Below are 27,770 nucleotides of genomic sequence, written 5' to 3'. Positions count from 1 at the left end.
TTCATGATTTCGTGGGCACTAATCAGACAATTTTATTTTCCTCGTGAAAGGTCAATTAATCCATCTCAATGTGCAAAAGCCTGTTGTGTATTCCTGTGTTTATAATGTGTATTACCGTAATTTCACCACTAGAGGGCTGGAGGGAAACACTAATCATTATGGAACTTTTGTATTTCTGACAAAAATCGGATATTCAAATTTTCTAATGATAAATCGGTATTCCAATTGTCAGTGTTTATCCATTTATGTGCATCTGGGTTTTAGTTAACCCAGAACTAAAATCTTGTGTAATTGAGTCAGATGCACGATTACCATTTATAAATGTTTACATTTTCTGTCCACACCAGGTTATTGTATGCATAATCTGTGACAAAATTCAAATGCAGTTGTCTCTGGAGAACTTGTTCTAAGAATTTCCGCTCAATCTCCCAAAAATGTTTTCGCTCAATTAGTTACCATGGTTGCGCATATATTCCTCCCATTTGTTTATTTTCAAAACATTCCATTTTGATCCATATAGGTCAATTCCCCAGAGTGTAAAAGGTTATACCTATAACTATAATTATAACTATAATTTTTTGATGTAATGGATTTTGAAAGTGATTACATTTCTCCAGCCTCAATCCTCAGCTCTTAACCAAAACAAGTGTTGTGGTTTGAATCCCAGATTGCTCCTTTAGTTAAAGTACGGTATTTTTTATGGTATGAAAAGCTGTTTTCTGAGAAATAAGTCCACAGTCACAAAGGAAGTGTATGTAGGCCGACATGTTTTTAATCATTGCTCAACATTTCACCATGAAAATCATATTTTATGAAACACAGGAAATTGACGAGACTTTGGTCTTGTTTATTCAGATTCTTTTCCCTGTAAGAAGAAAGAAATAACAGAATGGATCAGTATTAATAATGAACATGATGAATATATCAACACTTGGTAATAACAGAATGGATCAGTATTAATAATGAACATGGTGAATATATCAACACTTGGTAATAACAGAATGGATCAGTATTAATAATGAACGTGATAAATATATCAACACTTGGTAATAACAGAATGGATCAGTATTAATAATGAACATGATGAATATATCAACACTTGGAAATAACAGAATGGATCAGTATTAATAATGAACATGATGAATATATCAACACTTGGAAATAACAGAATGCATCAAGTATTTAAGACTCTGTACTCAGCTTGATTTTTGATTAACCTTTTATAAAGAAAAATGTATTTTTCCCTGTCCTGAAAATGTTATCTGAGAGATCGTAAATACATTTGAATGATTGTTAATCATCAGTATTGACCTCTGTGAAGAATGAATCATAGGTGGTGTTGATGTGGTCATGTTTGAACATCAGTCAGGTGTAGGTTTAGCAGCAGTTCTGTACCTTTCCAGAGTCACGGGTCTTGGCTCTGAGCTTGTTGACCTGAGTCTCAGCGATGTCAGCACGCTCCTCAGCCTCTTCCAGCTCATTCTGAACCTTCCGGAACTTAGACATGTGCTGGTTGGATGCTTCCTCCTGGGTGAGGAAAAGAGACGAGACCATAACATCAGTATTGAAAGTTTGGAGCTTCAGGTACCAAATTAATATTTAAAAAAAATTGTATTTTAACGTTTTTTTTATTGAGAGATTTAGGACAGCATTGTACAGTATATATAGGGAGATAGATGATACAGAAGAGAAAGTGAGTGGTGGAACAGAGGATCAATCTGCTGCTTCCAGGGCCATGTGATCCAGGAGAGTCAGCACCACCACCAGACCAGCCCCCGGCACAAAGCTAAATAATATTCAACCCTCTCTACTTTAAATTGTTACACATAGGAAGAGGAGTCACTGTGCGTACATTTCTTCAGAAATTACTTGCACTATCAACTGAGTCAATGTTGACGTTGTGCAGTAACAACACTTCAACTAATCTCACAAAATGTTTTGTAATGTCTACTAAGGACTGTAACCTTTCAGAGGATTTGACTAAGTCTGTGACTCACCGCTTCCTCAGCCTGCCTCTTGTAGGCCTTCACTTTCATCTGCAGCTTATCTACTAGGTCCTGAAGTCTGGCAACATTCTTCTTATCCTCCTCAGTCTGTGGGAGAAGTTACAAGAATCAATAGTCCATAGTTTAACACACAAACCAGTGTGCTTTAGTGTGTGAAGAATGCACCTTTTTTTACCTGGTAAGTGAGCTCCTTGACTCTGCGCTCATACTTGCGGACTCCCTTGACCGCGTCTACACCTCTTCTCTGCTCGGCCTCCACCTCAGTCTCGAGCTCACGCACCTTTGTGGAAGAAATAAACGTTGGCATTTATGTGAGGTGGTGAAGTCAGACGTAACAAATCTTTGTAAAACAGGAATGTTCTTCAGCTAGTCGCGGAGGCACAAGTGTTCCTATGTACTTTTACGATTTTAATTAAAGGGGTCTATAATAAAAAAACTACTCATTTTCATTATGTAGGTGGGTTATTGAGAGAACTCATCATTACACAATAGCCCTGTGTATAACAGAACTGATTTGGCAGGTCGAAAACCTGAGAAAAATCCATTCAGGAAGTATTTTTTTTGTTGGGTTTGTAGTTTTCTATTCAATGCCATTACAGTATCCATTGACTTAGGACTCAATTTGCAGTTCATATGCCTTCCACTAGATGTCAACAGTCTTTAGAAATGGTTTCAGGCTTGTATTCTTATAAATGAGGGAGTAAGACCAGACCAATGAGTGGGCCCTGAGCTTTTTCATGCGCAATCCCAAGAGAGTGCATTTCTTGTTTACCTTTTTATATTGACAACCTTATTGTCCGGTTGAAATATTATAGATCATTTCGGCTAAAAACAACATGAGGATTGAATATAAACATCGTTTGACATGTTTCTATGAACTTTACGGATACAATTTGGATTTTTTTGTCTGCCTGTTTTGACTGCGTTTGAGCCTGTGGATTACTGAAGAAAACGTGCAAACAAAATGGATGTTTTTGGATATAAAGAGACTTTATCAAAAATGAATGTAAATGAATGTCTAAATGAATGTCTTCTGAGTGCCACCATATGAAGATCATCAAAGGTAAGGGATTCATTTTATCTCTATTTCTGAGTTTTGTAATGCTTCTGCTTGGCTGGTTACTGTTTGTAATAATTTGTCAACTGGGCTATGTTCTCAAATAATTGTAAGGTATGCTTTCACCGTAAAGCATTTTTTAAATCTGACACCTTGGTTGGATTCATAAGAAGTTAATCTTTAAACCTATGTAAAATATGTTTTGTTTTCTGAATTTTTATCATGAGTATTTCTCTATTTGAATTTGGCGCTCTGCAATCTCACTGGATGTTGGCTAGATGGGATGCTAGCTTCCCACATACCCTAGAGAGGTTAAATCATTCAACAACTTTTATTAATGCAATTGCAGACAGAACAACAGGAACATAGCACGCATGTTTCCGAGTAAGTTCTGCAAAATACTCAAGGGTCCAAGATATTTTATAAAACCTGAAGTCCAGCCTTAGTGATGTCACTACCTACATCATTACCTTCTACTCATGATACCAAGCCAATGCATCCACAGCTACACAAACAAATAGTTTCAGTGTTATCTAAAAGCTTAGCAGTAAATGTCCACACCCCAATTTGATTTATAATGGAATGTTTGACTAGTCTCTTAACTCTTACACTCCCTGGGAGTTCTGTGTCTCTGCATCTCTTTTATATTTTAGGCTCTTCTCACAGACAGCCTGAACTCACACATTTCTCAGACAGTTTCTTTATAAGAGCCAGAGACTAGAAATGTACTGTGGAACAATATTAAACCTCATAATGTATATTGTTAATCTGTAGTCTAGGACCCTATACATGTAAGGAGGGAGGGGGTATTATAAACCTCTCCTCTTTAATTAGTACAACATAGGCATAATCAATTATTATAATACATCGAACATTTGGTACAGCCCCTATCATAACCCCTAGGTGAACCCCTGACATGCTTATACCTTACTGCTGAAAGACTTTAGCTTTTAAGAGTTAATTACTCCAAATTGTAATAATAAAACATAAAAACAGTAATCTCTTCTCTTATTAAACATGTATTTTCCTACAAAATACCCAGAATGCCATATTCAAATCTTACCAAAAGTAGATTTCTTTGTGTGAGAAAATATAAATGTTCGTCAAAGTGAGGCATTTTCCCCCAACATACCTTATTTTCATATGATCAAATACACTTCCAGCAATCTGTTTTTCAATCCACCCTGCTGTTAACTCACCCTGGACTCCAGTTTCTGGAGCTGCTTCTTGCCTCCCTTCATGGCCAGATTCTCAGCCTCATCCAGACGGTGCTGCAGGTCCTTGACTGTGACCTCCAGGTTCTTCTTCATCCTCTCCAGGTGAGAGCTGGTGTCCTGCTCCTTCTTCAGCTCCTCGGCCATCATGGCCGCCTGGAATGGTAGTTAGTTTCATTTATGCACCAACTGGCACCAATCATAAAGCTCCTTTGGGATCTTTGGTGTGGTTAAACCAGCCCAGCGACTGCTGGCCCTTGGGGACAAATCAAGTTGATGTAATTCAAGGACTCACGTCAGTGATGGCCTTCTTGGCCTTCTCCTCTGCATTCCTGGCCTCCTGGACGATGTCGTCCACCTCTCCCTGCACCTGAACCAGGTCAGTCTCCAGCTTCTTCTTGGTGTTCGCAAGGCTGGTGTTCTGAAGGAGGAAACAAGGCGATTTGTTTGACTCTCACAAGATCTTACACAAGGCTGAAATTATGAAAATCTAAAAGCAAGCACTGTTGAATTATATATGTGCGTGAACAGTTTGCTTGGTTGAGTTTCATTAGAAATGTCTTTGACCCGTACCTGGGAGTGCAGCAGTCCAACACGCTCGCTGGCGTCCACCAGCTCAGTCTCAGCCACTTTGCGGCCTCTCTCTGTCTGCTCCAGAGCAACTCTCAGCTCCTCGATTTCAGCCATCATCAGACCGTTTCTGCGCTCCACCATGGCTGCCTGCTCCTTCATATCTTCTGCGGCTCGGACGGCATCATCAAGGTGCAATTGGGCATCCTGGGGTTCACAATGAATTAGGCATTGTGGAAGTCGGGCAATACAATCGGTGAGAGAAATGTTAATGGGTAAAAATGTCCCTAATATCCCTACCTTTCTACACTCCTAGAATTAGTGGTGACTAGAGGAACCCTGGAGATTCTCAAGGAACCCCTAGAGTTCCTCAAGGAACTATTGCTAGTCAATGGTTCATATTTTCACGTTTGGTTAGTTGAGGGGTTCTTGGGTAAACCGTTAATTGTTAAATGTAGCAAGGGTTCATGGAGGATCCCTGGAGTGGAGGCATGGCTTAGTAGGGGCATGGCTTTAAGATAGATATTCTTTGGGCCGACCGTTAGAGTCAATTTAATTCCTGTTCATCTGTTCTGTTGTATTGTCATCACATGTTCAGGTTGAACACTGACAGTTTTGTTGCTTCAATGAGGCCAGTGGAGGTGTATGAATTCTTCAAAAGCAAATCCCAAAGTTGGAATATTTACAACGTTCTTATTGTATGTAATCAGCAATTAAAAATGATTATATTAGAAAACTCAATATGCAAAAATATTGAAGGAACATTTCAATTTGCAGTATACTAACTTAACATGATGAACAGGTTTAACATTTATGCTAATGCTTGACAAAAAATAACCCTCCAATAAGCAGAGGTGTGGACTCGAGTCACATGTCTTGGATTCGAGTGACAAATATGATGACTTCCAACTCAACTTTGACTTTAACACCAATGACTTGTGACTTAACTTGGACTTGAGCCTTTTGACTCGAAGAGCACATTATGACTTGTTTAGGACTCTAAACTCAAGACTTGAAACTTGTCGGTCTTGACTTGAGACTTGACTCGGACTTGCCTGTCTTGACTTTGGACTTGACTGGGACTTGCCTGTCTTTGACTTGGGACTTGAGTGCTAAGACTTGAGACTTACTTGTGACTTGTAAAACAATGACTTGGTCCCACCTCTGCCAAAAAGCCACACCTCCAATCTGATAGAATGAGACCTCTATAATATATTATTGAAAAGGTTCAACATTTAACCCCTCCCATCACAAAAAAGGTAACAGTTTGAAACTTAACACAGAGGTTTCTCAAAGGTCCGTTTCAGAGGGGTTCCTCTTGGAACCTTTTTCAACTGGGAAGGTTCTGCCGGTGCGGCAACCCAAAAGGTTCTTCCAGGCCCCTACTTCTAAGAGTGTACAGTATATTAGTCCAGTCTATTACATTCCTCTGATCTATTCTTTTCTACTGATTCACAAACAAATCCCTTCCCATGTTCAGGTTGTTGAGCCTGATGTCCAAGTCCCTTTACCTTGAACTGTCCCTGGACGTTCCTCAGCTGTTTCTGGGACTCAGCGGCCTGCCTGTTGGCGTGACTCAGCTGGATCTCCATCTCATTCAGGTCTCCCTCCATCTTCTTCTTCACCCTCAGGGTGTCATTCCTGCTCCTGACCTCAGAGTCCAGGGTGCTCTGCATGGAGTCAACCACCCTCTGGTTGTTCCTCTTGATCTGCTCTATCTCCTCGTCCTTCTCAGCGATCTTCCTGTCCACCTCACCCTTGATCTGATTCAGCTCCAGCTGAACACGCAGAATCTTGGATTCCTCGTGCTCCAGTGTGCCCTGGACAAAGAGAAGCAGTCAAGCGAATTGTGCTTAATATATTAGGATGTGTATTCCACAAAGAATTAAATGCTGTGTATATGATGACAATATACACCAATAAAAGGGAGCATTGGATTGTAGTTGGCATTGAGAAGCGTAACACTGCTTTTCCAATCAAACAGCTGTAGTTTGTACCTCAGCCTCCTCCAGAGCGGTCTGGATCTCAGACTTCTCTGTCTCCACGGTCTTCTTGGCCTTCTCCAGCTCATGGATGCTCTTGCCAGTCTCTCCGATCTGCTCAGTCAGGTCAGAGATCTCCTCTGCACACACACACACAGAAGCTGTTTAGACTTGGGAGATATCCAGTGGATATCACCAATGCACTAAAGTTTATAATGAATCAAAATAACAGTTAATTAATGAACAGCACTTCATGCTGTCCTGCAAATCTAATTGCCACCCCACATCATTGGGTTGTTCAAAGGAATACCAATTACAAGTTCCAAATATATATATTTTAAAATGTATATAAAAATTCTGAGATGGTGTAATAGCAAATTGATATAATGTTGATGATTATAATCGATTCCATTTTCAAATACTGGTCAAACATCATGCAAAAATAACTGCTGTCAAATGCTCACGTTGCAGGTTCTTGTTCTCTCTCTTCAGAGTCTCCAGATGATCCAGAGCCTCCTCGTAGGAGTTCTTCATCTTGAAGAGTTCAGTGCTCATAGAGCGAGCCTCCTTCTGAGCTCCTTCCAGCTCAGCCTGGCCCTCCTCATACTTCTGCTTCCACTCTGCCAGAACCTGGGGAAATCCATGGGATTTTCATTACAACTCATTGATAGAGAGTTTTCAATCGGAAATATGCTACAATTATACTACAACTGATCAAATAACAGACAGAAAATATCACCCTAGAGTGAGGTTTATAAATGTTCACCTTGTCAAAGTTCCTCTGCTTCTTGTCAAGGTTGGCGGCCATGGCGTTGGCTCTCTCAACGTCAATCATGAGGTCCTCCACCTCTCCCTGCAGTCTCTGCTTGGTCTTCTCCAGGGAGGCACACTTTGAGTTGGTCGCCTCAATGGTCTCCTCAGCCTCCTGCAGACGCTGGGCCAGCTTCTTCCTGTTGGACAACAGAGGGTGGTGTTATGGTGAGTAACTTGTTGTGAGACAAATATTGCACTACATATTGAAGAAACATTTTCTCAGATCCCCAACCAGCCTCACCATCCACACCGTTTATTGTAGTTTTTGCTATTGAGTGCAACTCACTTGGCCTCCTCCAGCTCCTCTGTGCGTTGGATGGCATCAGTTTCATACTTAGTCCTCCACTGAGCCACCTCACTGTTGGCCTTGGACATGCCGCGCTGCAGCTCTGCCTTGGCCTCCTGCTCCTCCTCAAACTGCTCTCTCAGGAGATCACAGTCATGGCGGGCAGACTGGACACCATGGGCCAGTGCGTTTTTAGCCTGAGAGAGAAAGAAAGACAAAGGGAGATTAGAGAGAGAGAGTAAAACAGATGACAGTAGAAGTCTCTGAGGGAGGTGTAGAAACAGTCTATGTGTAGATAAAGCTCTAAACTGGAAGGTGGTTCCCATTTAGGATGCCTTACCTTGACCTCCTCCTCAATCAGTCTCTTCAGCTCCTCCACCTGCTGGGTGAAGGCCTGTTTGCCTCTGGTCAGCTGAGACACCAGGCCTTCCTTCTCCTCCAGCTGGCGACCAAACTCACCTTCAGGGAAAGAGGGACATCTTGTTATGGGTACTCTGTTCTCGAAGATTGACATTTTATTTTGAGGAATCGAACTGGACTGAATTTACAGCCCCCAACACATGTTATTGTGTACTACTGAGGTGAACTATATTGGTTTGTTGTTCATTGTTGGAGGTACCATTTTCTGTAAGGAGTCTGGCCCTCTGTCCGCTGATGTCGTTGACCTGGCGAGCATTCTCATCATTCTTAGTCTTGAGCTCGCTCAGCTGGTCCTCAAGAGTACGGCACATCTTCTCCAGATTGCCCTGTTAGTGAAACATATGGGACTGTCAACTTCAGTATATTGAATGGTAATTTAGCTGACCATCCTCAACACTGCTTGACCAAAACATCACTACTCACCTTAGCCTTGGCGACAGCCTCCATGTTGCTGGAGAGGTCATCAATCTCCATCTTGTACTCACTCTTCTCCTTCTCCAGCTTCTGCTTGACGCGCTGCAGGTTGTCGATCTGCTCCCCGAGCTCAGCCACACTATCGGCCTGCTTCTTGCGCAGAGCGGCAGCTGTGGCCTCATGCTGCAGGGTGGACTCTTCAAGATCACGACGCAGCTTCTGGAACTCAGCCTCGCGCTTCTTGTTCATCTCAATCTGGGCAGCAGTGGCGCCTCCGGCCTCCTCAAGTCTCTCGCTGATCTCCTCAAGTTCCCTGGAGAGATCGGCCCTCTGCTTCTCAACCTTGGCCCTGGCAGCACGCTCAGCCTCAATTTCCTCCTCCAGCTCCTCAATACGGGCCTAGAAAAAGGGTCAGGAGCAGGGGGAATGAACACTACAATACAGTTGAAACAATTGAACCTCACTACATAATAATAGCATGTACTGTATATTTAGCATAAATGTGTTTATACATAGCCAGCTACACTAACATATTTACTATATTCATTAGACATTGTCCCATGCAGGAACCAAACTAACAATGGTAAGAAGCAACATCTTTGCATAGATTAGAAGCACCAGCAAGAAGCACCATCTTCCATCTTACTGAGCCATCAGAATCCACCAGGAAGAATGTGTGCTAGTGTAACGCTAGTTAGCGGTGGTGCGCCCTAAATAGCGTTTCAATCTGTGACTTGCTCTGAGACCTTGAAGTAGTTGTTCCCCTTGCTCTGCAAGGGCCGCGGCTTTTGTGGAGCGATGGGTAACGATGCTTCGTGGGTGACTGTTGTTGATGTGTGCAGAGGGTCCCTGGTTCGTGCCCGGGTATAGGCGAGGGGACGGTCTAAAGTCATACTGTTACACTACCAGAAGAAATGCAGATCCTGAACTGTACCTGCAGTTCCTTGATCTTCTTCTGCAGCTGAGCTCCCAGAGACTGCTCATCCTCTATCTTGCTGAGGAGCTGGGTGGTCTCAAACTCCTTCCTAACAAATACAAACACGTTGATTGCAAAGTTTGTTTAGGTTAGACAGTGTAACGGGAGCCTACATTACCATTCACTTTGCTTGTAAGAATCACATAAGTCTAATTCATAATTACAAGAATGAGCCAAGAAGAACCATTATGTTGATCATTATGTTGAATACTGTAGTCATTTGTTTGTGTTTACTTCTTGATTTTCTCATCAGACTGCTGCTTGTCATTCTCCAGGTCCATTATGGACTCCTGGGCCAGTTTCAGATCTCCCTCCAGCTTTCTCTTGGCTCTCTCAAGGTCCATACGGAGCTTCTTCTCTTGCTCCAGAGAACCCTCAAGCTACAAGATATAAACAGACATGTGTTGGTCAAATCTAAACCACTGTAGATTATATCATCTTGCATACTATCATGGCCAGAATGTCAAACTCCACTCACGTCGTCCACTTGCTGTTCCAGCTTGGTCTTGGCCTTGGTCAGAGTGTTGACTTTGTCCTCCTCTGCCTGCAGGTCATCCAGTGTCTGCTGGTGGGCCTCTTGGAGGGCTTTCTTCTCCTTGGTCAGCTTGGCAACACTCTCATCCATAGACGCCATCTCCTCTGTCAGGTTTTTAACCTGAAAATGGCCACAACAAATGTAGTTTTTGGTCAATTCACCATAAGTGAAGTAGCAGTAACAAGCAGAACATGCAATTAATGTTTTTTTTCTACCTTTATTTAACCAGGCAAGTCAGTTAATAACAAATTCTTATTTACAATGACGGCCTAGGAACAGTGGGTTAACTGCCTTGTTCAGGGAAAGAATGACAGATGTTTTACCTTGTCAGCTCTGGGATTCGATCTAGCTAAATTTCAATTACTAGTCCAACACTCTAAAGCCACTTGACTACCTGCCACCCCAGGTATACTCCCATGTGGGGAGTACACCATATTCCACTATTTTGTGTCTTAATTTTTACTGCACTCACAAAAAGACTTGAATCACATTTCTGTTTTGAGTTGATTATTCTGTGGATTATTGTTTGGTTGGACTGTCTACAAGACCTTGTTTTCAGTGGCGTGCTTCTCCTTCTCCACTTTGGCCAAGGTGAGCTCCAGGTCATCAATGTCCTTCTTCAGCTCAGAGCATTCGTCCTCCAGCTTCCTCTTCTTGGCAGTCAACTCAGCATTCATCTCCTCCTCATCCTCCAGCCTCTCAGTCGTCTCTTTGAGTTTGGCCTCCAGCTGGATCTTGCTCTTGATGAGCCCCTCACACCTTTCCTCAGCATCGTTCAGATTCTCTGAATCCTGGTTTCAGAACAAGAGAAAAAACCTGTGTTCTCACTTTGTGTATCAAAATATAGACTTCATTTTGTCAAATAAGTCAGAGCAAATCTATTTAAATGTTTTAAATATAAATATATACCATGGGCATTTTCTTGAGTTAGCCACATAGCGATTGTGTTAGTGTCTGTGTACTTGTGTGTCTAAATGTGCTCTGATGAGGGTTCTTGCTCACTCACAGATGCAACTTGAAGCGCCAGGTCATTCTTCTCCTGCACCATGGACACCATCTTCTCCTCCAACTCCTTCTTCTTGGCCAGAGCCTTGGCCAAGTCCGAAGTCATCTTCTCATAGTTCTCCTTCATGTTGGCCAGCTCCTTCTCAGTCTCAGCGCTCTGCAGCAGGGGCTTGATCTTGAAGTACAACTTCATCCATGGCCAGGTTTTCACATTCATGAATGAACGGATGTTGTACTGGATGGTGAAGACGGAATCTCTGGTCCACAGAAAGGATAGAGTGACATGGTGAGTGACATGGTGAGTGACCAGATAAACAGGTAAACAGATAAGGTAGTTAACCTATGGTTGAACCGAAGAAATGAGCTCTGGTGTGTTTTAGATAAGGCAGTGAGTGCGTTCCTAGGTTTTCTGTTAGTTAGAACTGTCAGCTAAGTGGTGATCGATAATGGTGAGGACTCAAAAGTTAATTCAGTTGTGTTGTGTGTCCTGTGTATGTGCTGGGGGGGTCAGAATGAACTCAGAATAAACCTTTAAAGTTCCCTTTGTCTCGGTCTGGAGGAGGAGATTCATTTTAGAAGCAATGAAATGGCGTCATGTTATTGTATATAAACTGTTGCTCGTGGTAACGTGGCAGCGCGCTCCGAGAATAAATTCTGTTACCTATTATTGATAAGACTGGTCTCCGTCTATTTTATGCAAACAAGAACCTTACAAATTCTCATTAAAATATATTAAGGGAATTCAATTAATGAATTATAATTAGTATAATTAGTATAATTAAATTACAGTAACAATGATCTCCTCCAGTTTTAAAGAGGAGGACTTTAAAACTACATTCTGGGATTTGAGGAATAACAAAAACAGGGACCCTGACATGTTTTGTATACAGCTGAGGAATGGGGCTAGGGAAATGAAACCACTCTTAAATGTATAGATAGACCTACATAGGGAATGACTGACAAGTAACCCTAAGATCACGAGGCATTTCATATTATTCCAGAATTAATGGGTAAAAATCACTTATTTAAATAACAATTGAACTGCTTGCTAAATCCCAACCTGCTGCTTTAATAGAATATTATAACATGTACCTTCTCATCCTGAACAACTCACAGCATATTCAGTACACAATCATTATACATTACATACAGGAGGCTGACAGAATGCTTTGCCAAGATGTCTACTCTTCCTCACCTCCTCTCCATCATCTTGGTGAACTCTCTCCTCATGAGGAATCCACGGCTGAGAGCCTGGACCATGCCGACCAGAGAGGCCAGCTTCTCATCTCTCATCTCCTCCAGGACACCCAGCAGACCGGCTTTGAAGAACACCTGACACAGGTTGACATGGTGAATTATGGAACCACCAGAATTATGGAAAGAGATCAAGTATTTTTGCAGTTGTTTTTATTTCTCTCCTTCCAGACTCATATCAAACACCTCCAATCGAAAATCAAATCAAGAGTCGGCTTTCTATTCCGCAACAAAGCCTCCTTCACTCACGCCGCCAAGCTTACCCTAGTAAAACTGACTATCCTACCGATCCTCGACTTCGGCGATGTCATCTACAAAATGGCTTCCAACACTCTACTCAGCAAACTGGATGCAGTTTATCACAGTGCCATCCGTTTTGTCACTAAAGCACCTTATGCCACCCACCACTGCGACTTGTATGCTCTAGTCGGCTGGCCCTCGCTACATATTCGTCGCCAGACCCACTGGCTCCAGGTCATCTACAAGTCCATGCTAGGTAAAGCTCCGCCTTATCTCAGCTCACTGGTCACGATGGCAACACCCATCCGTAGCACGCGCTCCAGCAGGTGTATCTCACTGATCATCCCTAAAGCCAACACCTCATTCGGCCGCCTTTCGTTCCAGTACTCTGCTGCCTGTGACTGGAACGAATTGCAAAAATCGCTGAAGTTGGAGACTTTTATCTCCCTCACCAACTTCAAACATCAGCTATCTGAGCAGCTAACCGATCGCTGCAGCTGTACATAGTCTATTGGTAAATAGCCCACCCTTCTTCACCTACCTCATCCCCATACTGTTTTTATTTATTTACTTTTCTGCTCTTTTGCACACCAATATCTCTACCTGTACATGTCCATCTGATCATTCATCACTCCAGTGTTAATCTGCAAAATTGTAATTATTTGCCTACCTCCTCATGCCTTTTGCACACATTGTATATAGACTCCCCCTTTGGTTTCTACTGTGTTATTGACTTGTTAATTGTTTACTCCATGTGTAACTCTTTGTTGTCTGCTCACACTGCTATGCTTTATCTTGGCCAGGTCGCAGTTGCAAATGAGAACTTGTTCACAACTAGCTTACCTGGTTAAATAAAGGTGTTCTCAACTAGCCTACCTGGTTAAATAAAGGTGTTCTCAACTGGCCTACCTGGTTAAATAAAGGTGTTCTCAACTAGCCTACCTGGTTAAATAAAGGTGTTCTCTTTTGTTTCACCTCATATATATATTTTTTTACATAGAAATTCGTTTTTTCTTGTGGGTATTTGACTGACCTTGGTGTGTCCAAACTTGTAGTCCTCGTGATTCACATCAATGGACCCAAGCAGCTTCTCAGAAGCCTTCTTGTTGTCCATGAACTGGCCCTCGGGGATGACACTGGCATTCAGTACTTTGTACCTGAATCAGGAGAAATGTCAAGATGTAATAGGTCGGTTATATTATGTAAAATAATAAGGCTATTCTGATGTTGGGATTTCTGTGTGTGTGTGTGTGTGTGTGTGTGTGTGTGTGTACCTCTGCTTGAAGTCAGCATAGATGATTCTACTGGGGAAGCCCTTCCTGCAGATCCTGATCCCCTCCAGAACACCATTACACCTGAGCTGGTGGATAACCAGGAAGTTCTCCATCAGACCTGGAAACACAAACCAAGTCTCTATAAATACTCATAAACAGGTTAAAGACTGGTTTGTTAATGTTACTGATACTGTACTGACAAGATGTCATATTTAACTCAACATCTATTGTACCTGGAGTCTTTGACTCGTTGGGGATCAGGCAGCGTACAAAGTGAGGATGAGTGCTCCTCAAGTTGGTCATTAGCTTGCCCAAGTTCTCCTATAAGAGGGTTACAAACCATGTTCTCAGAAATCATTTCTGATAATCAGTACACATTTTGAAGGACTGAATATCCACATTTTAAAAGCTCACCCTGAACTGGGAGGACACAGTCTGCATGGAACCACCCTTCTTCTTGCCTCCTTTCTTGGTTGTATCTGTTATAATGGAGAAAAGTTCAATATAATTATAAATGAGAGAATCTCATGTTAATTTCACACTTATCTTAATGCAAATGCTGCCAATGAGATTGTGTAAAATAACACCTATTGTATGAGTAAATGAACCCAGTAAATCACCCTGACAAATGGTGATACATTTAAAGCAGCAATCAGCAGTTGAAACAATAACAAAGCATCCTCCCTGCCCCTGTTTTGATAAAAAACTGAGAGATATGAATGGAGAAACATAACCACTCAAATTTATAGACTGAGCTATGTATTGAAGGACTGACCATCCATGATATCAAAATGATAGTATTAATAATGTTTTGAGGCTGTAAAGTGCATGTTTCCCTTTACTTTGCTTACAAACATTAAAACAAGCTCATATTTTGGGTTTTGATGGGGTACGACAGGTGAACTAAGCCAATGTTCTTCAAGAAATAAATTCAAGAATGAATGGGTACATATCTTTTAAGTCCACAAATGGATGTAGCAACTGCAGACTGAGCCTTTGTAACTTATTTGTAACTAATGTAACTGATTTGTAACTAGTTCTTCATTAAATATTTTGATGTTCTGCTAGTCTTACCCTCAGGTGGGGCAGCGACATACAGGGTCGCCATCAGTTTGACTGAAGACTTCCCGTACAGCTGAAGAACTGAGTCGTTCAGGGGGTCCTTGTTCTTGTCCAGCCAGCCAGTGATGTTGTAGTCCACAGTGCCGGCGTAATGCACCAGGGAGAAGTGGGCCTCTGCCTTGCCTTTGGCTGGCTTGGGCTTCTCAAATGCCTTGTTTTTACCAAGATGCTGGTCATACAGCTTGTTCTTGAAGGAAGTGTCTGAAGCCTTGGGGAACATGCACTCCTCTTCAAGGATGGAGAAGATGCCCAATGGCTTTACGAAAAGAGATGTACATCATATTAGTGATATTTACATTTAGGATCACATTATTTATTTTAGCAAATATGCTATTATCAGAGTATCTTCATTTAGTGGCACAATAGGAAACATATTGAGTTCTAAACAGTCAGATGTGTTGTACCATGTGATAATATCTCCATTTGAGCTTTGCTGTTGAGGTCTATTATAATCCTGACAGACAGCTTACCTTCTCAATAAGCTCAATGCAGGCAGCCAAGTCCATGCCGAAGTCAATGAAGGCCCAGACGATTCCCTCCTTCTTGTACTCCTCTTGTTCCAGGACGAACATGGTGTGGTTGAAAAACTGTTGCAGTTTCTCATTGGTGAAGTTGATGCACAGCTGCTCCATGCTGTTGTACTGTTGAAGGAATTTCAGAAGGGATCATTTCATCATCATACAAGGCTGTAATCCCTCTCAATCACAACTAATTGTCTTGTTCTGGTCTCAGACTCACGTCAAAGATCTCAAACCCGGCAATGTCAAGCACACCGATGTAGAACTGCCTTGGATTCTTGGTGTCCAACATCTCGTTGATACGGATGACCATCCACAAGAACATCCTCTCATAGATGGACTTGGCCAGAGCCGAGACTGAGTTATTAACCTGCAATGATAATAGCTCAAATGAATACATGAGATATTGACCATGTCTAGTGACAAGGTGAAAAGAGCTCCGGGAAAACATCATCACTATTCAAAACAAGCAATATACTCATCACCAAAATATTTCTGGTGCTCAGAAAATGGTAGAAGCTGTGTTTGGCCGCCTTACCTGAGGCACAGTCTGTCCCTTGGTCACATACTCATTGCCGACCTTCACTTTGGGGTAGCACAGAGCCTTCAGCATCTCAGCTGAGTTCAGGCCCAGCAGGTAGCCGATTTTATCAGCCACTGGAGAGAGAACCAACAACAACAGACTCAGAAACACAAGATCACGTGTTTCTGATGTCACACTGACAAAAGGGTTAGGTTTAGATTTGAACCCACAACCATCATTTTAAATCATTTCTGGAGGTTGGAATTTGGTCTCCATAAATGATCTCCTGCCGGACTTTGATGAGGCTCTGTCTATCTTACACGCTGTATATCTATGATTGGGACTGGGAATGGGACTAATGTTTACATATTGTATATCTATGAGTGGGACTCACCCTCTGTGCCGTCTGGCTCGGCCTGCTCCTCACGCTGCTTCTGCTTGAATTTCAAGTTGCCATGGTGCAGTACAGCTCCTGTCAGCTTGTAGATGCTCATCTTCTCATCATTAGTGAAGCCCAGGATTGTAATGGCATCCTGGCATTAGACAGGAAGTACAATGGTGATGAACGGAACGGTAGTTTGCTCACATACAGTACACTACAGTTCTGTGCTCTCAGCAGAACAAATGAGATGGATACATTTGACTGGGTTCTCAGATCCACGTGAATACACTTGACCAACACTGGTAGATGACAGCACAAGATACATTTGACACAGTTCCACAGGGACTTAGTGACACTCTCTTGTGGATGTCTTATATATACAGTATGGGCCTGAAGGTGAAGTGTGAAGGCATGAAGAGTTCCTTGAGGCACATGCCTAACTAACAATAAGGCAGAATAAAACAAGACCAAATACATGCAAATTCCCAGCTGCCACCAAGTTGGAATTGCACAGTGCATTCAGTGTGTATGGTGGTCCTACCCATTCCATATATAGAATATGATGAACCCTTTGTTTGACTCACGTCTGTGGCATCCAGCTCTTCCTTGTCATTGATGCTGGCCACAGTGATCTGACCCTGACTGCACATGGGGAAGTCGTAGGGGTTGGTGGTGATGAGTGACATTTCTATGGACAACAGAGGATGTCTTGTCAGTTAAATCTCCTAGAATTCTACTGTCCTACCTTTACAGTATCTCTCCTTTACTCAGTAGATGGACTCAAGGATGTAGTATAAAATAAATAGCATCAACTGAGACTCGTGGACTAGTGCATCACAGTCCATTACTTGATAGATATTTCCCAAAGACCTGACCCATATCTAGATGCCTTGTTACCATGGATGTACTCATTGTAATAGTATTTATAATGAAGGTAGGAAACATTCCCCCTGAACCTCTACTTTGCCTCACCAATAATATCAGGTTTGTGATTGGTCATCATCTGGAAGAAGATGTGGTAACCTCTCTCATCGGGAAGCTGGAAGGACACTCTGGACTTCTCTAGCAGGTCTGAGAGAAAAAGAACATTAGATAAAGATTATCTCCCCCGAAAATCTGTGTGAATTTAGTAAAGAATCGAGAAACAATGAAAATCAACTCACAGGTCTCAATGTCAGCTTTAGCCAGTTTGCTACCTTGGAAGTGAATCCTGATGAATTTACCCTAAAGTCGAGCATGGGGGTTAGAAAGAGGTTAACTAAATACATCTAACATTTTACTTTGATAGACCCCTTTAAATGTTACCGTTTGTTGGACATCTATTGAAGTCAGAAGGGAAATACTGAAATACATTTGTCCAATATTAGATCACTTTCCCAGTATGCCCTTCATACTTACGAAGCGAGACGAGTTGTCGTTCCTCACTGTCTTGGCATTACCGTAAGCCTCCAGCAGAGGGTTAGCAGCAATGATCTGATCCTCAAGAGACCCCTGATTGAGACAAACACAAGTTGCTCAGAAACTGGTTAAGTTAGTTATTCTCAATTGCTTGATCACAGCCCACCAAACTGAAATGTGTTAGAAAGGTTCAACCTACCTGCATTTTGCCTGGTTCTGCTTCCTTCTTGGCACCAGACACTGCAATGGTGGCAAAGTACTGGATGACACGCTTGGTGTTGACAGTCTTTCCTGCACCGGATTCTCCGCTGGTTAATATGACAGAGAAACAGGGGATTTAGTCACATGTTTGAATGTCAGATTGGCTTTCACGAATAAATAACATTGAAAAATACACCATTGACCTGTTTTAATTCAAGTAAATCATTAACAAATATCCCCACTCATCGACTCATTCCTATGCGTAGCCTAATCCATTCATAATGTAATATATCACACCCAAGTGTCCCAACATATTGCAGTAGAAACATTTTCTCAAGTGAGATTTTAGTAAACAACTTACGTAATCAGGACGGACTGGTTCTCCTGGTCTGTAACAAAACAACATATTGATTATCATACTCAAGATACATTATGGGGACATTATTGAATTCATAGCATCATCATGGATTTAAATTAGGAACCTTTTCCATTCAAGGCAAGTGAAATCAGATATTACCAGCAAACTATTCTAACGTAGACTAGAAAACAGTAGATACATCTCTAAAGCATATTTTAACTTCCATCCATCTATCCTTCCTTCCTTCCTTCCTTCCTTCCTTCCTTCCTTCCTTCCTTCCTTCCTTCCTTCCTTCCTTCCTTCCTTCCTTCCATCCATCCATCCATCCATCCATCCATCCGAGCTCCTACCAATCTGCATGAACTGAAAGGCGTTGTCAGAGACGGAGAAGATATGGGGTGGAGCCTCCATCCTCTTCTTCCCTCTGTAGGCGTTAACAACCTCCATGTCGTACACAGGAAGCCACTTGTAGGGGTTCACCGTGGCACAGAACAGCCCAGAGTAGGTCTGGATGAACGAGAATGAATCCAATTAGGGGATTAGAGCAATCAGATTGACGTTTACCTGGATTTATGTGAGGATGTGGGTGTACTATGGTATAGTAATGTAGGTCTACTGTATTGGTCTGTTTTGGTTTCTACCATGACTTTATGTGTAGTACTGCATGTGTGTGTATGTTTATACAGGTATCTTACATAGATCATCCATGCTGCATAACGCTCTTTGAGGTTATACAACACAGAGGCTTCATTCAGGTAGGTCATCATGGCCATGTCCTCAATCTTGTCGTACTTAGGGGGGTTCATCTGGTAGACGTCTGCTTCCTTGAACTCTTTTCCTGCCTGAAACAGTCAGAAATATAGATTATACGCAGATCAAACTGGGCAAGACTGAATTCTGTTTGCTCATTAAATACAAGTTCAATCTTTACATTTAAAAAAAATAATCTGCATCCAATCCAACTACTTTGTCTTCAACCACTGACACACATGGTGATTAGCATGTTGTTACTTATTTCTATTGGCATGTTTTGATCATTTTGATGTTTATTTCAAGATATGGAGTAATTTGAATACTTTTCAAATCAGGCTTACCTCCTTAGTGCCGTCCGGATGCGCGACTGTCACAGTACACTTTCCTTCAGTCCTGGCAGTGACCAAACCCTTAAGGTAAAGCTCCTTGGTGTCTGCGACATAGCAGGCGTTCTTTGAATCAAAGGGTGCGGTTTGTGCCTCCATCCTCTCCTTCTCAGGCTTACGGAGGTATATGGCAGCCTTGCCGTAGATTTGCATCTCCGCGTCCGTACTCATGGTGACGGATCACTAGGAAAGAGGCGAAACAAGAAATATGATTGACTCTGTGGTGCTTCCTCCACAGTCAACAGAGTTGTGAGGGGTTTCTCTCACAGAACATTTGTCACTTTTCTTATGAAGACTCAAACTATGTCTCACCTTCTTTTTCCCCTTCTACAGATGAATTTGTACTTCTTGGAGAACCCTGGGAAACATTAGGGTGGTGTCAATACGTACAAGTCTAAAGCATTATCATTTAGCCCCCTAAGAGGTAGAAAACCTTTAGAACAGTATAATTCAACACAATCATGACAACCTTGGTGTGAATAAGTCTAAAGCATTATCATTTAGCCCCCGGAGGGCCAGAAAACATCATTCAACTCAATCATGACAACCTTGTCCAATTCAACTACAGGTGCAACTGGTGACTTCCATTTTCCTGGTGACAACTCACTTAACTACACATTCTGACAAGAATTCAAATCAACACCCCTGAAAACCCAGTTACATTATAAACCAACCCGTCCATTTATAAACAGCAGGAGAACCACTTTTGGCAGGAAATAAAAGCTACATGTTTCAAGTAAAACACATTTAAAGTAAAAACATTTAAAATGAATTCCAGTTGATTGCATATTGTAAAATCTGACAATGCAGAAATAATGTAAATAACTAAATGCAGAAGTCAACTGAAACAGGCCATTTAGCCACTGCCTCACATGCTGAGTGCTAAGATGACACAAATGTAAACATGTGAAGAGGTGGAGAGAGTCTTACCACAGAGGAAGAAGGTGTCTGACGTATGGATGCTGGGGTCTCAGCCTGCTTATATCTGGTTGAAACTGACAACCAGGCAAAAGTTAATTATGGACCACTCTGGTAAAGGAAATGGGTGAGAGACCTCTGTGTTTCTGTGTCTCACTAGCGCCACCAACTCCCAGGAGCGCCACACTCCCATTACATTACTTTTTAATGCAATATTTATCTCTAAATTGAATTAAGTTAACATCGATAAGAGATGTCATTAATAATAATTATGACAGTATCAAAAGTTTGCGGTATCAGATTGACTCTACCATAGCGCCTCTACCACAGCGCCTCAAATACTGTAATGGAGTTCCTGTGGACCCAATACCACTAAAAACATTACACAATAATCTGACCTTATTTCATTCAATTTTAGTTTACATTCATCTTCATCAACAACTTAATGTGTTTTTTGACCGATTGTTTTATATTTTGCTTGCAAACAAATCTGAACTGTCTCCTCAGTCACCTCATACTTGTGATCTATCATATTAAATACATATTTAAAAGCTATAAAAGTGTTAAATCAACGGTGTAGTTATTTATCTACAGTATGATCTATTGAAGATGCTGCAGGAGATTTTTTTTGTCTCACATTTCAGTTGTCTAAAACGGTCCAGGAGGATTCTTAAGGCTTTACATAACATCAGTACAGTATTTAAATCATCTTATCCACTCGTATTTCTGACAGCCATGTAGCTGCCTCAAACTTTTATTACACTCTGAGGTAAACCGTTTAGCAGCTGGCTTCTATAAAACTGCTTTAAAATGACTATATAGTTACAATAAAGTAACAGATTCCTGTGACATTTTAATGAATCCTTTACAAATACAGTTTTAGTTTATTTTTAATATCTTTCTAACAGACAGCTCTAGCAAATCAATTTGTATTGGTCATATACTGTACACGTGTTCAGCAGATGGGGTTAGCAGATGGTGTTGTTGCTGGTGTAGCGAAATGCTTGTGCTTCTAGTTCCGACAGTGCAACAATATCTAACAAGTAATATCTAACAATTTCACAACATATACGTCAATGCAACTTGTGAAGGAGACACCATCAGCAGAGGCATTGCTTCAAATCAATTTAATACATGTATTTGATCAAGGTCTTCTTTATGGACAGGCATTTCACATTCTTCAAACTCTATCAAACCTTTTGTGTTTCAAAACCTCTACATTTAATAGTCGTTTAAATGTTCTTTGTGTCTAATAGAGTTCCAGCTATATTAATGTCCAATAGGGTGACGTTCAGACAGAAATGTATTGTGTAGAACAGATATGACTGTCTGTCAGGTAGAATAGAGAATCACATCAGCTCTATGCAATACATTTCTATCAGCAATGTTCAGAACATTTCACCTGAATACCTCCTGTTTGTTCTGTGAGCAGTGTCCACCCAGCACATCAGTACAAGAAGCCCCATAGAGGGGAGCTGCTGGATGCACTAGTTGAGCAGATGCCACTGTTATTAGACACAAGATATTTACTTGGCGTGTTTGTGGGTGGAGAGAACATCAACACCATGCAGACTAAGAGTTTATGACATTCAAAGTTATTTTAATGTGCAAAGATCTGGCATGATATTCGACCTGTGTTTTGGTATCCGAGGGACATAGTGCTGGTGTGGAATAAGAACCTGCACACCATGTGGATGGGGGCTGTCCAGAACAGGAGTTTCTGGCTTCTGACACACTGTTAACTGCCAGAAGTCATTAAACCGTTGAGTAAACGGTCATAATAAAACTGTCATTGTACATAGTTAACATATTTTGGCAGGACCTTGGGAGGATCAGACAATAACTCTTGATCCAAGACATTTTAATGGTGCCTTCAACGACTTAGGCTCACAAAGTAGTTTAATCACCACAGACAGGAGTTTGCCTGAGACAACTGAGACACTCAAGAGGCTCTGGCACTTTTAACATGATTCAGCCCATTAAAATGTCACAGTCAAAATGTACATCTGGATATGACATGTCACATGCTGTGGCATGGATCCACAGAACAACCAAGCTGGATTCCTTCAGCTCTTATTCAGATCTCAATTATCTCACTGTCCATCTATTATGGTGGCCAACGTCAGCAATGTCAGGACCTCGTGGTCGACCAATAAGGTCAAAATAATGTGCTGTTCTGTACCGGAACTCTCTGTGGTCCACATTACAGGTTATGAGGTCTTTTCAGCACGCAGTGTGAAGTCAATGAAGGGTTAAATGTAATATTCAACTCAGACATTTACAAGGAGAAACACATGGATCAATTAGCCGTTGTGTTTTTCTATCAAGCTTTACAGATCTTTAGACAAGCATACAACATGTTACAAGAAGTAGTCCACATGACGACCCCCCCCCCCTGTCAGTGACAACATGTTACAAGAAGTAGTCCACATGATGACCCCCCCCCTGTCAGTAAACTTCTCCAGCCAATGGCCACGTTCTGGGTGTCATAATTACATGCAGACTAAAGTTGTTTTGGAATGTTACCCGCTGACATAGAAATGTCAAAGTATCAAACCCCAACTGCTGAGCTGTTGTTGACACTCCAATTTCATCCCATACAGTCGATAGCAGAGTTGCAAGAAGTACAGTCTACCAAAGCAACCGATGAGTTACGAGCCCAATATGGCCATGTTCAGTGTCAGAAATACATCCAGCTTCCACAGCAATCTCTAAGGTAATTTAGCATTGCTTCGTTGCTTTGTTGGCAGATCTGCTGCTATTTGAGCCGTGTTCCAGAGGATACGGCCTCCTTCTTTATGGACTGACTTATTTTTAGACTCACCAACTTGTTCATGGAATTAGGATCAGTCCACACCGTCCCCTCTCTCATCCTCCCAGAGCAGGCCGACCTGTACACAGACACAGGGGAAATACTGGCCATTTAATGGTAAAACCCTGTCCGACTCTAACATCTACCACCTGGAAATAATCACAGTAGGTGACGCATGTCACACAGAGAACATACATAAAACTGGGAATCACACACACATAAGAGTCTGGGGGAGCAGGGGACTCGTCCTAGCCAAGCCTTTAGTAGAGTCTGGGGGAGCAGGGGACTCGTCTTAGCCAAGCCTTTAGTAGAGTCTGGGGGAGCAGGGGACTCGTCCTAGCCAAGCCTTTAGTAGAGTCTGGTGGAGCAGGGGACTCGTCCTAGCCAAGCCTTTAGTAGAGTCTGGGGGAGCAGGGGACTCGTCCTAGCCAAGCCTTTAGTAGAGTCTGGGGGAGCAGGGGACTCGTCCTAGCCAAGCCTTTAGTAGAGTCTGGTGGAGCAGGGGACTCGTCCTAGCCAAGCCTTTAGTAGAGTCTGGGGGAGCAGGGGACTCGTCCTAGCCAAGCCTTTAGTAGAGTCTGGGGGAGCAGGGGACTCGTCCTAGCCAAGCCTTTTGTAGAGTCTGGGGGAGCAGGGGACTCGTCCTAGCCAAGTCTTTAGAAGAGTCTGGGGGAGCAGGACTCGTCCTAGCCAAGCATTTAGTAGAGTCTGGGGGAGCAGGGGACTCGTCCTAGCCAAGCCTTTAGTAGAGTCTGGGGGAGCAGGGGACTCGTCCTAGCCAAGTCTTTAGTAGAGTCTAGGGGAGCAGGACTCGTCCTAGCCATGCCTTTAGATGAGTCAGTGAGAGCCCATTCCACTAGACGAGGCCAATGATCAACGTTTACAAGTGAAACACTTCACATCCAGTCACACTATTTGGAAGACTGATTTAAATAATGGGGGAAATGGAAAGTGTTCCTGTCTGCCTGTGAATGGGTTGAATAGAAGGAGTTGAATAGAAGGAGTTGAATAGAAGGAGTTGAATAGAAGGAGTTGAATAAGAAGGAGTTGAACAGAAGGAGTGGAATAGAGGGAGTTGAATAGAAGGAGTTGAACAGAAGGAGTTGAATAGAGGGAGTTGAATAGAAGGAGTTGAACAGAAGGAGTTGAATAGAAGGAGTTGATAGAAGGAGTTGAACAGAAAGGTGTTGAATAGAAGGTGTTGAATAGAAGGTGTTGAATAGAAGGAGTTGAATAGAGGGAGTTGAATAGAAGGAGTTGAATAGAAGGTGTTGAATAGAAGGAGTTGAATAGAAGGAGTTGAATAGAAGGTGTTGAATAGAAGGAGTTGAATAGAAGGTGTTGAATAGAAGGTGTTGAATAGAAGGTGTTGAATAGAAGGTGTTGAATAGAAGGTGAATAGAAGGTGTTGAATAGAAGGTGTTGAATAGAAGGTGTTGAATAGAAGGTGTTGAATAGAAGGTGTTGAATAGAAGGAGTTGAATAGAAGGAGTTGAATAGAAGGTGTTGAATAGAAGGAGTTGAATAGAAGGAGTTGAATAGAAGGTGTTGAATAGAAGGAGTTGAATAGAAGGAGTTGAATAGAAGGTGTTGAATAGAAGGTGTTGAATAGAAGGTGTTGAATAGAGGGAGTTGAATAGAAGGAGTTGAATAGAAGGAGTTAAATAGAAGGTGTTGAATAGAAGGTGTTGAATAGAAGGTGTTGAATAGAAGGTGTTGAATAGAGGGAGTTGAATAGAAGGAGTTGAATAGAAGGAGTTAAATAGAAGGTGTTGAATAGAAGGTGTTGAATAGAAGGTGTTGAATAGAAGGAGTTGAATAGAAGGTGTTGAATAGAAGGAGTTGAATAGAAGGAGTTGAATAGAAGGTGTTGAACAGAAGGAGTTGAATAGAAGGAGTTGAATAGAAGGAGTTGAACAGAAGGAGTTGAATAGAAGGAGTTGAATAGAAGGTGTTGAATAGAAGGAGTTGAATAGAAGGAGTTGAATAGAAGGTGTTGAATAGAAGGAGTTGAATAGAAGGTGTTGAATAGAAGGTGTTGAATAGAAGGTGTTGAACAGAAGGAGTTGAATAGAAGGAGTTGAATAGAAGGAGTTGAATAGAAGGTGTTGAATAGAAGGAGTTGAATAGAAGGAGTTGAATAGAAGGTGTTGAATAGAAGGAGTTGAATAGAAGGAGTTGAATAGAAGGAGTTGAATAGAAGGAGTTGAATAGAAGGTGTTGAATAGAAGGAGTTGAATAGAAGGAGTTGAACAGAAGGAGTTGAATAGAAGGAGTTGAATAGAAGGAGTTGAATAGAAGGAGTTGAATAGAAGGAGTTGAACAGAAGGAGTTGAATAGAAGGAGTTGAATAGAAGGAGTTGAATAGAAGGAGTTGAATAGAAGGAGTTGAATAGAAGGAGTTGAATAGAAGGAGTTGAACAGAAGGAGTTGAATAGAAGGAGTTGAATAGAAGGAGTTGAATAGAAGGAGTTGAATAGAAGGAGTTGAATAGAAGGTGTTGAATAGAAGGAGTTGAATAGAAGGTGTTGAATAGAAGGAGTTGAATAGAAGGAGTTGAATAGAAGGAGTTGAATAGAAGGTGTTGAATAGAAGGAGTTGAATAGAAGGAGTTGAATAGAAGGAGTTGAATAGAAGGAGTTGAATAGAAGGAGTTGTTCAGTTTAACTGCTGTTGTGGTAATGTCCTGAACCTCTATGGTAGCTGTTATATCTAGGAAGACTGAAGACCTGATGATAGGATAATAGGATGTGTAAAAAAAACTCTAAAAGTGGTGTCAACTGGTTAGAAGTAATTTAATTTGGTTTTCAACACTCAACTTCCTTTTCCCCTTTGGTTAAACCTAATAAATAACTTTTCTCCTTTGGTTAAAACTAATAAATAACTTTTCCCCTTTGGTTAAGCCTAATAAATAACTTTTCCCCTTTGGTTAAGCCTAATAAATAACTTTTCCCCTTTGGTTAAGCCTAATAAATAACTTTTCCCCTTTGGTTAAGCTTAATAAATAACTTTTCCCCTTTGGTTAAGCCTAATAAATAACTTTTCCCCTTTGGTTAAGCCTAATAAATAACTTTTCCCCTTTGGTTAAGCTTAATAAATAACTTTTCCCCTTTGGTTAAACCTAATAAATAACTTTTCCCCTTTGGTTAAACCTAATAAATAACTTTTCCCCTTTGGTTAAACCTAATAAATAACTTTTCCCCTTTGGTTAAACCTAACATATAACTTTTCCCCTTCGGTTAAACCTAATAAATAACTTTTCCCCTTCGGTTAAGCCTAATAAATAACTTTTCCCCTTTGGTTAAACCTAACATATAACTTTTCCCCTTCGGTTAAACCTAATAAATAACTTTTCCCCTTTGGTTAAACCTAACATATAACTTTTCCCCTTCGGTTAAACCTAATAAATAACTTTTCCCCTTCGGTTAAGCCTAATAAATAACATTTCTCCTTTGGTTAAGCCTAATAAATAACTTTTCCCCTTTGGTTAAGCCTAATAAATAACGTTTCTCCTTTGGTTAAGCCTAATAAATAACTTTTCCCCTTTGGTTAAGCCTAATAAATAACGTTTCTCCTTTGGTTAAACCTAACATATAACTTTTCCCCTTTGGTTAAACCTAACATATAACTTTTCCCCTTTGGTTAAACCTAATAAATAACTTTTCCCCTTTGGTTAAACCTAACATATAACTTTTCCCCTTCGGTTAAACCTAATAAATAACTTTTCCCCTTCGGTTAAGCCTAATAAATAACGTTTCTCCTTTGGTTAAGCCTAATAAATAACTTTTCCCCTTTGGTTAAGCCTAATAAATAACGTTTCTCCTTTGGTTAAGCCTAATAAATAACTTTTCCCCTTCGGTTAAGCCTAATAAATAACTTTTCCCCTTCGGTTAAGCCTAATAAATAACGTTTCTCCTTTGGTTAAGCCTAATAAATAACTTTTCCCCTTCGGTTAAGCCTAATAAATAACGTTTCTCCTTTGGTTAAGCCTAATAAATAACTTTTCCCCTTTGGTTAAGCCTAATAAATTACTTTTCCCCTTCGGTTAAACCTAATAAATAACTTTTCCCCTTTGGTTAAGCCTAATAAATAACTTAAATACATACAAGGATGAGTATCAAAAACATTAATAACACCTGCTCTTTCCATGACACAGACTGACCAGGTGAATCCAGGTGAAAGATATGCTCCCTTGTTGATGTCACTTGTTAAATCCACTTCAATCAGGGTAAGTGAAGGGGGGAGGAGACAGGTTAAAGAAGGGTTATTAAGGCTTGAGACGATTGAGACATAGATTGTGTATGTGTGCCATTCAGAGGGTGAATGGGCAAGATAAAACATGTAAAGTGTCTT

General features: G+C 41.3%; 1 protein-coding gene across 1 annotated transcript; it reads right to left on the bottom strand.

Moving 5' to 3' along the window:
• Positions 1-832: 832 nt before the first annotated feature.
• Positions 833-20,639, bottom strand: LOC109886853 (myosin heavy chain, fast skeletal muscle-like). The gene is made up of 41 exons (XM_031821174.1): positions 20,618-20,639; positions 20,000-20,045; positions 19,643-19,870; positions 19,244-19,390; positions 18,899-19,055; positions 18,552-18,579; positions 18,189-18,297; positions 17,990-18,082; positions 17,755-17,815; positions 17,564-17,662; positions 17,176-17,279; positions 16,604-16,742; positions 16,225-16,343; positions 15,907-16,056; positions 15,639-15,809; positions 15,121-15,424; positions 14,461-14,525; positions 14,280-14,367; positions 14,047-14,164; positions 13,806-13,929; positions 12,474-12,610; positions 11,280-11,535; positions 10,822-11,064; positions 10,217-10,393; positions 9,973-10,118; positions 9,697-9,787; positions 8,772-9,161; positions 8,548-8,674; positions 8,269-8,387; positions 7,929-8,125; positions 7,596-7,779; positions 7,294-7,459; positions 6,845-6,969; positions 6,359-6,667; positions 4,851-5,054; positions 4,573-4,698; positions 4,263-4,433; positions 2,182-2,286; positions 1,998-2,093; positions 1,396-1,527; positions 833-865 (listed from the first exon to the last, which is right to left on the bottom strand). Exons 3-41 carry the CDS (start codon positions 19,856-19,858, stop codon positions 848-850), a joined length of 5,811 nt encoding a protein of 1,936 aa, XP_031677034.1. The 5' UTR covers positions 19,859-19,870; positions 20,000-20,045; positions 20,618-20,639; the 3' UTR covers positions 833-847.
• Positions 20,640-27,770: the final 7,131 nt, after the last annotated feature.

Source organism: Oncorhynchus kisutch, unplaced genomic scaffold (genome assembly GCF_002021735.2).
Source record: "Oncorhynchus kisutch isolate 150728-3 unplaced genomic scaffold, Okis_V2 scaffold3902, whole genome shotgun sequence".
NCBI lineage: Eukaryota > Metazoa > Chordata > Actinopteri > Salmoniformes > Salmonidae > Oncorhynchus > Oncorhynchus kisutch.
The sequence above is the reverse complement of the archived record's forward strand: the minus strand, read 5'-3'. Positions and strand labels throughout refer to the sequence as shown.

Bases quoted from the DNA above. Each gene is read 5' to 3' on its own strand.
- LOC109886853 (XM_031821174.1), bottom strand. From the start codon at position 19,858: ATGAGTACGGACGCGGAGATGCAAATCTACGGCAAGGCTGCCATATAC. The intron at 11,536-12,473 runs GTGAGGAAGAGT...TCTGTGGACCAG, and splicing joins ACCAAGATGATGGAGAGGAG to AGATTCCGTCTTCACCATCC. The intron at 1,528-1,997 runs GTGAGTCACAGA...TTCCTCACCCAG, and splicing joins AGAGGCAGGCTGAGGAAGCG to GAGGAAGCATCCAACCAGCA.